This window comes from Epinephelus fuscoguttatus, linkage group LG6 (assembly GCF_011397635.1).
Source record: "Epinephelus fuscoguttatus linkage group LG6, E.fuscoguttatus.final_Chr_v1".
NCBI classification, from domain to species: domain Eukaryota; kingdom Metazoa; phylum Chordata; class Actinopteri; order Perciformes; family Serranidae; genus Epinephelus; species Epinephelus fuscoguttatus.
This window is the reverse complement of record NC_064757.1, coordinates 14,437,303-14,451,386: the sequence shown is the minus strand read 5'-3', so window position 1 is coordinate 14,451,386 and position 14,084 is coordinate 14,437,303. Positions and strand designations below refer to the sequence as shown.

At 40.1% G+C, this 14,084-nt stretch overlaps 1 protein-coding gene across 2 annotated transcripts; it reads right to left on the bottom strand.

Moving 5' to 3' along the window:
- Window positions 1-2,694: 2,694 nt before the first annotated feature.
- stx2b (syntaxin 2b) lies at window positions 2,695-13,468 on the bottom strand. Of its 2 annotated transcripts, XM_049579081.1 has the most exons (11): window positions 13,089-13,468; window positions 12,935-13,009; window positions 12,738-12,837; window positions 11,934-12,008; window positions 11,755-11,828; window positions 11,290-11,398; window positions 6,959-7,032; window positions 6,618-6,755; window positions 6,334-6,444; window positions 6,024-6,143; window positions 2,695-4,273 (listed from the first exon to the last, which is right to left on the bottom strand). In XM_049579081.1, exons 1-10 carry the CDS (start codon window positions 13,116-13,118, stop codon window positions 6,048-6,050), a joined length of 882 nt encoding a protein of 293 aa, XP_049435038.1. In that variant the 5' UTR covers window positions 13,119-13,468; the 3' UTR covers window positions 2,695-4,273; window positions 6,024-6,047. The 2 variants fall into 2 exon arrangements, with proteins under 2 accessions (XP_049435038.1, XP_049435040.1); XM_049579083.1 differs by lacking the exon at window positions 6,024-6,143.
- Between the last annotated feature and the right edge of the window lie 616 nt (window positions 13,469-14,084).

Here is a 14,084-nt window from a genome sequence, read left to right as displayed (position 1 = left end):
GAGGATCCCAGATTTGTACGGGGTGACACAATAAACAGTCCTGCCAATATACACTATTCCATGCGCCAGTAAATGCAGGATTATGCTATTCCCTAAAAAATCTAATAACTGAGTAATTATATTCAATTCAGCATACTGAAGACCACATCTACTTGCCATTGTTGGGGATCTTTGATTTGTAAATAGAGCAGTCCAGATTATATGGCATGGATTAAAATGTAGCAGATTTGTCAGCTAAACATTCATTCTGTGAACTCTACTCCAGCATAGTATAACAAAAATAGGTTACAAAATTAGTAATGCTGTTTATGCCAAATTACTATTCTACCAGTGTAACTTGAAAAAATTAGTAACATCAGACAATATTTGCCTGCTTTTAAGTGGCAGGAGTGAAAATTAGTCATCCTCAACATTTATTGTGTTACGGTTTCAGAATAATGAAGACAGCTGGAGAACAGCTAAATACAAAATAGGATGTTGGCTCAACAGGATGTTTTTTTTCCCTTAGCAACTATCATGTTTTCCCCAAATGGTGTACATATTTTTAGGCATTCTAATATCTCAAATGGCTTGAGAAATAGTGCATATAGCTGCTTTAAATAGGGAAAAATCTTCCAGGGGGAGTGTGCCCCTGGACATAACATTTGAGCTGAGCCCCAAATTTTTACAGTGTCCATGAAGATCCATGAAGAGGAGGCAAAAAGATGCAGCTAGCTCACATGGAACAGAGAGGGTGACGAGAAGGACCCGAAGACAGGATTGCTTAATGTAGTGATAAGATTCGAGGGAGGGGGGAGTAAAGAAAGTCGATTAGCTAAAGCAAATAAAATCATTGGAGGGCAAGTTGGAGAAGTCAAATATGCTGGAGTTTTGGGAGATGGAAACTTGTTAATAGGATGTAAAACTGAAGAGCAGATGGAGAAGGCAAAGAAAATGATAAGTGTCTGAAAAGTCAAAGTAGTGAGAAAAGTGGGCGAACAGAGGTTCGGCAATTGCAAGGGGGTAATTTCCGGAGTAGTCTTCCTCTCAATTAATATGTTAATATGGAGGAAGCAGTGGAGAACTTGAGTGTGGAATAGTTCAGTTAAAAAGAGAGTCAGCAAAAGGAGACTGAGATGGAGTTTGAGAGAAAAGTTTTCCCATAGGAGCTATATTTTTTTTAGATTTCATAAGATATGCAAAGGAAAGAGAAGATTGAGGTGGACCTGCAACACAAGTGTGACGGAAAAGTTGGGCAAGCTCTTAACAGTTTATAGTTAGTAGAAGAGAGGAACCAGACATTGTCAAGAGTCTTGGTTTAAGCCCAACTTGGATTTTGTTTTATATGGTGGATATGTGGTAGTTAGGCGAGATGATGGAGGAAGAGGATGTGTCACTTTTGTAAAGCGTGGGATCCCCCACAGATTTGTTGAGTGTTTAACTGCTTGTGTTGATGCCAATAAAACTGTCTGAACAGGTGCTCACAGGCATTAAGACATGTAAGCAAGTAATCATCAGGATCTGCTTTATAAACTCCTGCTCACCAACTCAAGAATACTTAGTCAAGGAAAAAATATCACATTCATGTGGAGCCCATCCCGTTCAAACATCCTTGGCAATGAAAAGCAGACATATCGGCAAAAGAGGTAACCAAAAAAGAAATAGTCATGTCATGAAAAAGATACAGCAAAGCATTTTCTAACAACATGCAGAAAATACACAGAATAAAGTTAAGTGATGATGACACAATTACAGAAAACAGGGCGAGTAGAGGCTGCTGCAGAAGTATATTAGAATGTGGAGCATAAAATTGCTATTTACGTTATGAGAGCTACTGGACTAATTATATGATTTGGGGAAAAAATGGACGTTGAGAATGACTATATCCAGAAGGAGCCAGTAATGCACCATTAAGGATACCAACTGTGCAAATGTGCTTCAAAGAACATTTTCAACACATAGAAAGTATAAATATCTGTGGGTTATTATAGTAAGCCAGCCTGCTCCACAAACATATTTTGATCATTCTCAGTCCTGCTGGCTGTCACACAGTGTACTCTCACAGGCTACAATACAGAATATGGTGTAAGCCTACACTTCACTAATGAATTATTTCATCATATTTTTCAAAACAACAACACGCTAACCCTCCCTGCCTCTACTAATAATATTATTTCTACAGACTTGCATTCATTTACCAACGCTTCCCACACCTACAACTCGCCACAGGAATGACTCATCCAAATAAACTGCTGCGTCCAAGTTAAATCACAGTTCATAATATCACTTGAGATGACATGTAGGATGTCTTGCTCAGTGACCTGAAAACACCCTCATGTACAGATTTTAAGGACATTCACTGGCATTTCACTCTAAGTGCACCTCTGAAGTTTCCTTTGATCTAATTCAAAGAGAGAAAAGAACTCGCCCTCCGGGGACCTACTTCCACTTTCTTCACTAATCTTGTTTGGTTGATTACACGGAAGTCAAGCGCTTTGTGCAAAGTGCTCATTAGTCCTGAAGTAAACAGCACCCTGTGCTTCTTTCTGTTTCCCTATAAACAAACTGAACCTCCAAATATCTGGCCTGTTAAAACTGATAAAATAACTTCTGACAAATTCAGACGTGTTTGCAATTTCAAAGTGATCCTGTATTTATGACTAATAAATTCAACTTCAACATGTAAGAAAATAAAGAAACGACACACGCTGCAAAGACTTTTTACTCATCTTTAATTACATTACTTAATAATTCTGTTTCAATATAAAATACAGGATATCACTCACAAATAAAAAATAATCGAACAAATTAAAATGAAAGTGTGCTCTTGAATAACATCATCCAAGAGTCCTACGTTGTAGTATGACTTTTGTCACAATTAATATTTCAGTCATAGCACACCATAATCATGATAAATATATTTAATAAGTTAAGGTTTCATATTAAATGTCAACAAGGCACTTTAGTATGGATGCTGCTTTAGAGTTACTGAATGACATGAATTCTGTTCGACTGATCTGAAAATATTTCTGATTGAGATGGTTAACTAGAAATGCTTACAGAGAATATATATAGGCCTATTTGTTTTTACAATTTTCTATTTCTAAAGGACTCCTGAGCTGTAGTCGTTTTACATTCAATTCACATGAATTACAGTGAATATACAGAAGGTTTAAGAGAAGAGGAGCATATATGTAAACACAAATCATACAATCAGTTTATAAAGAGAATTGTCACTATATCTTTTGAATATTAAGGCATTAAAATAGCAACATGTTGGGAAAAAAAGCTTAATGACTTTCTTGTCATGAGTAAGATGAGAAGATGAATATCACTCTGTAGGCTAAATATGAAGCTGCAGCCAGCAGCTGGTAAGTTTAGCATAGCACAAAGACTCTGAGCAAAGGGAAACAGGTAGGTTGGCTCTGTCCAAAGACAACAACCTCAGCCAACCACCATCTCTAAGGCTTACTTACTACCATGTTATACGTTGTTTGTTTAATCTGTCCACAAACAGAAGTGTAAAACTGACATACTGTGGATTTTACGAAAGGTTAAATGACCACCTGGAGCTTCCACCTGACAACCTCATGATGACAACAAGACTCCAGGAAGTCACCGTGCTTGTCCAAGAAATCGTCTGGCAGTAATATGTGCCATATTACTCCTGGCAGAGTCGGGCTAGCTGTTTTTCTGTTTCCAGTCTTAATGCTAAGCTAAGCTAAGCTATCTGGCTGCTAGTGATAGCTTCATATTCATCATACAGGCATATCAATCTTCTCTTCTAAATCTAAGCAAGAGGGTGAAAAGAGTTATTTCAAAAACATCCTTTACAGTGATGAGATCAAGAAATGTCTGAGAATGATACATAACATGAAAAAAAAAATGCAGCAATACAGAACGCACACCAGTATATAAATCTGATGTGCTGTCAGTGTTCATCATATCACTGCTAAGGGATGTATGCTGACAGGATGCTTTGTTCTAGCTGTACAGAAGCGCTCCAGAACAGTGAATCATGAGGTCTGAAGTTACTGGTGCAAAGTGGATCACACACACACATTATACTTACACTTCAGTGTGGTCAAGAGATCCTCTCTGTAATGCTGCTGGATAGTGAATGACTTATTTTTGTTTCATTATGAAGCTACTGAAGTTTCATCACTACAGGAGCTGACTCCCTGACTGCTGTGAGGGTGAGACTCAAATAATCCATCACTCAAAGACTCCCAAATATTATGATGAGTAAAAGGAGTAAGCCTGTGACCCCACAGATGGCAAGGCAGAGAAGTTTCTGTGAAGAAGAGAAGGGAAGAGGAGTCAGAACTGCATTACATATCCTTTAAACCAGGGATACTCAACTTGCTTTGCCTGGAGGCCACTTTTGCAAAATGACATGAGGCCAGGGGACGGTTAATAAACAGGCATTAATAATATTTATCATAAATAAATGAACTGCCTGTTTTCAACCATCCAACATTTGCTGTCCTCACTAATCTTTGCTAAGAGGTAAATCCAGTGACAGTAGCCCCACACAGGTCAGGTGTATGCAGGGACGTTTCTAGGATTTGAGAACATCAAATCAAAAATCCAGGCTTAGCCCAGACTTCTGTCGGCATGAGGGAATCCTCCTCTGGTACTTTTCTGAAAAATGAGCTCTATTTTGATGCTTTTAATGCACCCTGGCACATTATCTACATTCAAAGTACGAGAAAATTCCCAATGTGGATCTATTTATTTTCACTGTGATTTAGAAAATGGTTGGCAGACCACCCAGCACCCTTAGGCGCACCTGTTTTGGCCCAAAAGCCACAAGTTGAGTATCACTGCTTTAAACCATTCAACAGCTAAATTATTGGATGAATTCATGGATATATGGATGGATGGATGGATGGATGAATGTTGTGTTTAAAGGGGAACACCACCTGAATTAAAAATCCAAATATGTTTTTTTTTCCACAGCCTAGGAAAAGTCAAACAATATTTGTGGACATGAGCTACTCTTTCTAAAAGCCAGAAATGTGGCTCAAACTAAAATAAGGACGCATTCGCACTGGCGCTGTTTGGTCCACTTTATACAAACCCTGGTCCATTTCTACGGATAGTTCAGTTTGTTTGGAGTGGTGTGAATGCTCATTCGAACTCTGGTATGGACCAAACGAGCAAACCCTGGTCCACCTGAAAACTGAGGGCCTCGGTTCACTTGCAAGTGAACCCTGGTGCAGTAGGCTTACGGTGGGTTATCTAAACGGACTATCCAGCGAGCCAAAGAAAGGAAGTGAACCAAAGAAGGGAAGTGAACCAAAGGGTGAAAGTGAAGTAGAGCACAGTGCATTTTGGGGAGAAAAATAACAAAGCCAAAAGCGCGAAACCCGGAGAAGCAGAGGTAAAAAACAATTAGGTTTGAACACCAAAGTAAAAACAGAAAGACTGCATAAATGTGGTGTTGCTCCATTGGTTTTGTGGTGACCACACCGGCTAAAGGAGGTGGATTTCCGTTTTCGGTCCTGGCCCATCGATGAGCCGGGTTTTCTTCTTCCTCATGCTTTTTTCTTCCTGGTCAGTGGTTGTTTCAGGCAATACGGCCCCCAAAAGAGCAGCTGTTGTAACTGCGTGACGTTGTCCACATTAAAAAGTGCAGTGTGAAAGTGAACCAAACCAAATGAAGTTGTGAAATCTTTTGGTATTCCCTGCCCTATCGAACCGAGTCCCCCAGACTATCCTGGTGTGAATGCGCCCTAAGTCTCAAACTTGTGATGTCATAGGGTACAAAGTCTAGAGCTGCTCAATAGACAATGAATGGAAGACTGATTTTGTGGACCCACAGAATGTTTGTTTCCTTTTTTCTAGCCAAACGTGCACTATATTGATATTATATTTGTTCTGTTTTCAATTTTTGTTTTGCGTAAAGTAAAGTCAGTCATTCATTCATACTATTGTAGAACATAAAATGTACCCAAATAGTCAGAATAACATGTATGAATTTTTAAATGGGTGAAGTTCCCTTTTAAGGAGTGTAAGTTGCTGGATGTATGTAGTGTTACCTCGCGCTGTAATCACAGCAGTTCTCATACAGGGGGTTTGGTTAGTCCAACAGACAGGCCAACAATTAGTGCAATGACAGCAAGCAGGATCAACAGAGCAAAGGCAAGGATAATGTATTTCTGCCAAGGGAAGGAGAGGGTGTTATTTCAACTCCAATTAAAAGTAGTACCAGTGCCATAACAACATTTACACAAAGCATAAACACATTCATATGTTTAGAGTAGTTTAAAGTGGTTATATTGTACAACTGACATTTACAAATGTTTTTTGTGGCTATTAGGCAACATGGAATTAAAAGGGAATACATACCCTCCGGGATTTTTTCTGGTATCTCACTGCTTTTTTGGTCTCTTCTTTTGCACTACAAATGTATTCGGCCGCATTGGAGACGTTCTTCTCAATGTTGTTCACCATATCTCCCTGTAAATCAAATAATCAGACTTTTGTCTTGGTAATATTGGTAAATACACATAGTGACTGTTAAGTATCACAAATTAGATATAATTAGGCATTGGTTAATAATAATACTAAATTTCTAACTTGTAAAGAGCAGCATTTATTGATGAACCCCTCAAATTACATGTAGCTGTTACCTGAGTTTCTACCAGCATTGCCATATCCATGAACATTGCATGGAGCTCCCTGATGCTCGACTCCAGGCGCATGATGTCCTGATGTCGAGATTCTATCTCATTTAAGGCCTGACGTGTGATCTGGGAATCAGAAATGATCTGAGGGAGACAGATAGAGGGACAAGGTAAAATAATTAATCCAAAAACACCAAACAAATGTTCCCAGCTGTGTGTAAAAAAAAAAAAAAAAGCCAAGTAGCGCACTACCACACCCCAAATGATTTACTCCTCCTCCACCACTAGATGGCAGTAACAGCAACACAATAACAGTATACTACACAGTAAAGTATGAGCAAACTTACATCAGATGTGAAGATGGATGGATTTCCACTCTCTAACATGCCCTCTAGTTCTTCATTGGTGGTCACTCTTCCAGCTAAAATAATACATAGCAGACAACGATTATCCATTTGATACACTACTCATGGCAAGGAAATGCATGGGGCCTGGGCTTCTGACATGCTGGTTTCTTGAACTGTTTAACTGGTTGTCCTTAGCCAGCCTCTGGTTTTTAAAATATCATACTACAACAGTTTTATTCTAATGGTGAAAAATGCAAAACAAGCCCTGTTGGTGTTACCAGCAGTGACAACATTGCGACAGCTGGTATTGTTTTCACCTTGTGAGTCTGTGTGTGTGTGTCATCAAGGCGATATGTGGTCCTGGTGACACCAGTTGTAGCAGGAACTACCACAGAAGCTGTTTTGTGTATTTTGCAAGGTGTTTATAGTCTGTCTGTCTGTCTGTCTGTCTGTCTGTGGACAAATTTTGTCAATGTGATAGCGTCACAACTGTGCAAGATGCATTCATGAAACTCTACAGGTGTGTAGTTGAGATCAAAATGAAGGTTGAGGTTGATGATGGGTGTTGTCTGACTAAGGGGACCAGAGAAAGAGTGTTGAAAGTAGGGAGCGGTCCATTAACCCTCTGCTTTACATCCTTGGCTCATGAAATTTTGCAAGTGTGTAGTTCAGACCAGAAGCAAGGCCAAGTTCAAAGATTGATAAGGTTTGAGCAAGGGTGCCAGAAGCTGGGGGCAGGAAGAAGGGAAGGGCCATTGCCACTTCGCTTTACGCCCCTGGCCCACATTTGTTTTAAATCGCTAAAACATAGCCATTGATGGTCATAGACAGCATATTAGCGAACATAAAAATCTTGGATTCAGGTAGTGCTTTAAGAAAGGTTTGTTAAATATTCTTGTGTGTAATGACCTTTAAGTAAGTCTGGATCCATGATCTAAAGATGCCCCAGATTTCACATTGGGATATTTTTTTTAGATGAAGAAATGGTAGCTCCAAAACACCAGAAACTGGAGTAGACACGTGATGTGGTTTCTGCTATTGGAGAAAATAAGATATAATTTACAGATCTGTGAAGATTTTACAGTGAAAAGGCTGCAGCAAGCTTGTTAGGAGAAACTTGAGTCATGAGATGCCCCTTTATTCTTGCTCTGGACCTTAGATTCAGCATCTATCATTAAAATATGGAAGGCCAGTGGACTGAGCTCTCTTGATCCATTATTTATCAGAAGACTAGTTATGCCTACCAATTTGGTTATGGTTTATACAGCTGTCTGTGACTAAACGATTATCTGATGCACACTCTTGTAATTAGGGACTGTAAAATCTGACAAACTGATTTTATTTAAAAACATCTAGGAAACTGCCTTGAAAAAGGTAAGTAAATATAACTGTTAGCTTTAAGTTATGTTTACTTATGAAGGAGAGATATCTTGACATAAGGTAGGTATGTTTACTTACCTATTAAGGCAACTGTTATCCTAGATTTTTTTGAAGTAAGATCAGCTTGTCAGATTTTACAGTAGCATGCTTTTAAAACAATAATACACAACTCTGACACTTTATAGACAAAGCTCCCAGAGTAGTGTGTTACACTAATGTTGAGCATGTAAACACCACATGTCTGTGCTTAGCCCTGGTACAATATATACTGATCCCAGGGTAATTCATTTGTCTGACAGTGTTGTGAAGCTGCTGTGTGTAAAGCCCACTGTGTGAGGAGAAGAAGCCTCATTGTAGCTCTATCGATTGAGCTGACAGAAAAATAATGTCTCTGTTATCCACCCAGGGGACGCTGTTACAAACACAATGTTGACTTTTCCCCAAGTAGTGACAGATGTATTGTTTAATGAAACAACAAATTAAGACTTCATTCCAAATGTGAAAAAAAATGATGATGTGTTTGACAGCAATAAAATAAGACACACTGAGAATTACTATTGAAGACTTTTGTTAGCATGTTTTAAAGAATCAAATGATGGTGGCTTTGTAATACTGGCGAGTACTAAACATAGAGAGCAAAACATGTTGTGAGTAAACTACAAATCTCAGAGCAACAGTTGGTAATGATGCATTTCTCAGCCGACTGCTAATTGAGATAATTCAATGTTTAATTACAGTCAGCTCCTGATGTGGTTTTCGGCTTATTCGTGGATACGGGTTGTATTTGTGACTAAGTTTAGAAGTGTCTGAGCAACAAAGGAAGCCGGCAGCCCTCAAAGAGAAACAGCTGCTGAAACTCTATAAACAGAAAGCTTTCTTTTCCTGGAGCCATGCCTCCTCTTGTACAACACCCTCCCTGGAGAGACAGATCTCTGTGCAGGTGATTACTGTATGACACGCACGTTTTACATTGGCTAATCCTCAGAGAGCCGGAGCCGAACACAATAAAACAAGCAACTATTACAACCCATCAATACACATCAACTAAAAATGATCACTTCTGAATGATGTAAGTGAACGGTGTGAGCACACAACAGCTCAGGCCGAGGTTCATGCAGCCGTGTCAAAGACAGGTGAACTACTGTTACACAGGCTGCTGAGCCCTCTGCCCGTTTCCCGGACAACGCAAACACAACGAGGCGTCTCCAGTATCAGGCTCTTCCGTCTGCAGTGTTGAGAACTAGAGCCTCTCATTAATGCTGGCCGCAGGGACTCTGAGAGACAGTCCTATTTTTTTGCCTTTCACTATTGTCTCGTGTTACTCATGTGCATAATGCAATGCACCTGATACACACCTTCTCTGCATTTGTTTTTCATTGTAATTCTGAACAGAGATGATCTGAACAGACCCCTCTGACAAATGGTGCAAAATATCACTTGGTCAGGTTGCCAAAGCAAACACATTGAACACAAGTTAAAATGATTAAGTTTTTATGAATGCTAAAAATGTGTTGAATGCACATTTTTCACTATGCCAAATCTCATATTGTCTAAAAGTAGTTTTGATAGATGCTGCTATTTTACACATCCCATTAATACTAGACATGTTTATTCATTTTGGTTTGTCACAACCTAACCCTTGGTATTTATGCGTCATTATATAACTGGTGGGTGCTCTCCTGTATATCCTATTCTTTGACCAATCCTACTACGACAACTACTACTCATTTAAAGGGTAACATTTGTAATTTTAACCCTATTTTTTTTGTCAAAGTGACTGGGAACAACAATTTTTGAAACTGATCCTGTGTTGAGTGGGAGCGCCAAAGCCGGCAGTGGTGCAACAGGCTGCAAAGTAACCACTTGGGGCAATTTACATCCACTGAATGGCTTGTTTTTGCCACTGACAGGCTCAAATTGGTATTCTTACTGCCTGACAACATTATGGAAAGGATTACTACAAGTATAGACCTTTTTGTTAAAGAGTAAGATTCTTTTTGGTAAACCAGAAACAGCCCTGAAATTGCTGTAGCCCAAGCCACCAGACACCAGGTTTCTTTTAACCAAATCAGAGTTGGTGATTCTTGGAACAGTAGGAAGAGCAACCAAGATGGTTTTGTTAGTTTTATTTTGTATCTGTTGGCTTTAAATGAAGTGTGAGTGGCAATGATAAAACTGTTGTTTATTTGAAAGGAGTCTGGTGGGTTTTGTGATGGCGACTTTGGGGCTGTTTATGGCTAAACAAAAAGGATCTTACTCTCTAACAAAAAGGTTTATCTCTGTATGGATCCTTTCTGTAATCTTGTCAGACACTTAGAATAACAATCTGAGCTAATCAGTGGCAAAAACAAGCACTTTCAATGGATGTAAATTGACAATGCAAGCATGCCTCAAGTGGTAACATTGCAGCCTGTTTCACTATTGCCAGCTGACTACTGGACCAATGTCAAAAATTGTTGTTGCCATTCGTTACTTAGGCACAAAAACATGGGAAAACCAGTACAGCCACATAAGGTCCAGGTTAAAAAAGACTAAAGTTACCATTTAAGGTTCCATCCAAACTAACAAAACATCAAAAATCCAGTGTTTAGATATGGTAAGTTATGACTTTGGTTTGTGCACAAAAGAGAACCCTGCCCTGCTGCTGGTGTCTGTTTATCAACAGTTAGGTTAGTGCTCAGAGACACAGAGAGGAAACCGGTGTGGTCTGTTTCCTGAATCCTGTCCTAACACAGCTTCAAGGTTTTAGTTGTCACTCTTTTATCTCTTGATTTACAAATCTTGACCGAGCAACCAACTTGAAGCCATTGATGTGTTAGAAAAACAAGAGTACTTCCTGTTTGCAGAAGTAATTTACATTAATTATCATTGCTTCAAAGACCACTCTATAAATGTAACCCATAATTCCTAGCCCCATGAGAGTTCAGAGGGTCCATTTATTTTTCACGTACTTATCTCCAGCTGCCTCTGGATCCTTCCTTTGCTTCTTTCCCGAAAGGACACTTGAGTCTCATTGTACTGGGTCATGACCTCCACAAACTTCCTGGACAGCACTGTGTGCTGAGGACAAGTGAAGACACAAGGACAGAGGGTGAGAACGTGGGCATTTCAGAGTGCAGACTTTTACGACTTGATACTCCACAAAGCAGTTTTATAAAAGACAAGTAGTGTTGGAATTAAAAGTACATTTTATGGGTATTTCTCTTTGAGGTTCAAAATTACACCCAAACAAAAGCAATGCAAAGAAGCCAATCTAAAAACACATCTTGTAAAAGAGAGAGTGTGTCAGGTAAAGGTAACAGTTGTCTCCATTTCCCTCCTGATGTTTGTGTACAACTGACTGAATGACAGTCATGTATGAGCAGGATAGGTTATGTGTATGTGAGGAGTTCACCGTCATCTAACTGTGTCCTCACCTGTGTTTTTTGGATCCTGAAGTCAACAGACGATCTATTAGCAACATCATCCTTGGGCATACTTTGCTCCATGGCTTTACAGAGAGACAGTTACGATAAAACATTACACAACAGTGGGCAACATCAGTTTTTTACAGTGTAGTCAGTAAATGTGACAATCACGCCATGGTTCAACTCACATTTTAGTTTGGTTCGCACCACGTTGGCGTTCCCTTTGATATCGTTGGTCAGTGCATCCAGTTGGTCCTTTGTTCCTTTGCACAGACACAAACGGGGAAACACGTCAGACTTGGTTTGCTGATGAGGAAAAATCATGTCATCCAGCTAATCACTGCGCCTCTCTCTCCAGTAAATATTGAATTTACTGTGATTTCATCTTGTAACTTGGCAACAACCCTGTGGCAATATTACAGAGGTCACACACAGCACAAAGCTCTTTGTTTCTTTCCCTGGTGACCCTTTCCACGTCATGGATCTTAAAACACTGTACTGTGTTACATTAAACATAATCACTGATGATGCCATGGCACTGTAAACTGGCCCTTTGTCTTGCAGGGTCCTCAGGCTCACACACTGAACAAAAGCCAGGAGCTGAGTGCATCCAGAAGTAACACTGTTGTCGTTGTTATAGAGCTTTAAATCTTTAGAAATACTTGAGAACTGTGTCTGATTGGTAGGAGACAATATATGCTGGTGCCTGCGAACATCTGCAAATGACAGCATGTTGGAATCCCTGACAGTTACAAGGTCCCTGTCTGAGCCTTAACTACAATGAGTTCTGGGGCAAAATGGAGCCATTTCCTTTACAGGTTTCCAGCCGGGCAGCCATTCATTCACAATGAGGAGGAAAAAGTAACAAAGGAAGAGAGACATTTTCACTCTGTGCCTCAAAAGCTGAACTCATGCCGAGCAGTTCTCATTAAAACTGAATGCAGAAATGAAACATCAAGACAATCAAATGCTCTCTGTCTCCACACACTTACTGTCATCTGGGTTGGGTGCAGACAGGATCATGCTGTGCATCTTCCTCACCTCCTCCACTTGGTAGGAGATCTTATCGATGAGTCCTCTGACTTCTTCCACCTGAACCAATCAATAACACATCAGGTATCTTGAATCATCATCTGCCCCCAGCCATCCCCAAACCTGTGCACACCCTGGAAGTTGCAGTGATACCCACCCTTCGAAAGAAGCTCTCCATGAAGCCATCTCTGTCCACTGCGACTGCAACATCCTCCTCTGCTCGTGTCCTACCCTGAAAGAAAAATGTGTGGGTGACTTTGTTGGTTTCACCTGTCAATCTGTATCCAACTAACGCAAGAGAAGTCACTTACAGCACTCAGTTCAGCCAGTCGATCCTTCATCACACCGATCAGCTCGTCTCCAGCCTGGATAATTCTGGTAAAACACCCGCTAGGTCATTCTGTAAGTCTCCATGTGTAGAGTAACATTGAGCCACCTTACTGTGCGCTGATGTCGAGACGGCTGGATGGAGATGAGAAACGCAGCACACCTACTCCAACAGCGTTATTCCGGCGACAGAAATAGGAAGAGAGCGCGTCAGGTCTAAAAAGTTTTAATCCAAGTGAGACTGGATCCAAAATCCAGCGCTGAGAAGTTAAAGTCCAACAAAATAAAGGTAAAAAGTGACTGTTTTTGGTTTACTCTGTGCCGATATTTCTCATCACACAAGCGCAAAAGACGCGTAACAGATCCACGGATACTGGGATACGCCTCTCCTCCTCTCCCACCTCTCTGCCTTTCTCTTCCTCACCCTCCCTCCCCCATACTCTGCCTCAGGGGGGTAAAACTAGTCCACCCTCAATTAAATTTGATCAGACCATCATGATAAACAAACCAAATGAATGTAATCCTATTATATTTTTGGGAGGCTGAAAGTAGGAGAAAAGGAAATATTATATTACCTCCATGAAAAAAAAACACTGTGACACGGTGCATGAGTCTTTTGTAGTTTATTATATGAAAACAGATTTATTTATTCATTTATTTATTTATTTATTTATTTTACTTTGACAGCAAACACACCACCAGGCAGTTACGCGAGAAGGTTTAATAAATAATTGATGAGCCTGGCTGGGCGGCCACCAAACTATCAGCCATCTGGCCACACGGTGGCGCTGTTTGCCTTGATATGTATGCAAATTGACCTTGGCAGCATGTGATGGAACTAGCGGTGCTTTTGATGTCTCTCCCACCTGAAGGTATCCTCCAAACTATCAGTATTTTACCTTAAAAAGTAACACAAGACGAGCTGTGACCCACATCTCACTGACAGACAAGATTCTCATGATATTGATTAAGTGTGAAGT

Bases quoted from the DNA above. Each gene is read 5' to 3' on its own strand.
- stx2b (XM_049579081.1), bottom strand. From the start codon at position 13,118: ATGAAGGATCGACTGGCTGAACTGAGTGCT. The intron at 6,756-6,958 runs GTAAGTTTGCTC...TGTCTCCCTCAG, and splicing joins CATCCATCTTCACATCTGAT to ATCATTTCTGATTCCCAGAT. The intron at 6,445-6,617 runs GTAACAGCTACA...TTTGATTTACAG, and splicing joins CAATGCTGGTAGAAACTCAG to GGAGATATGGTGAACAACAT.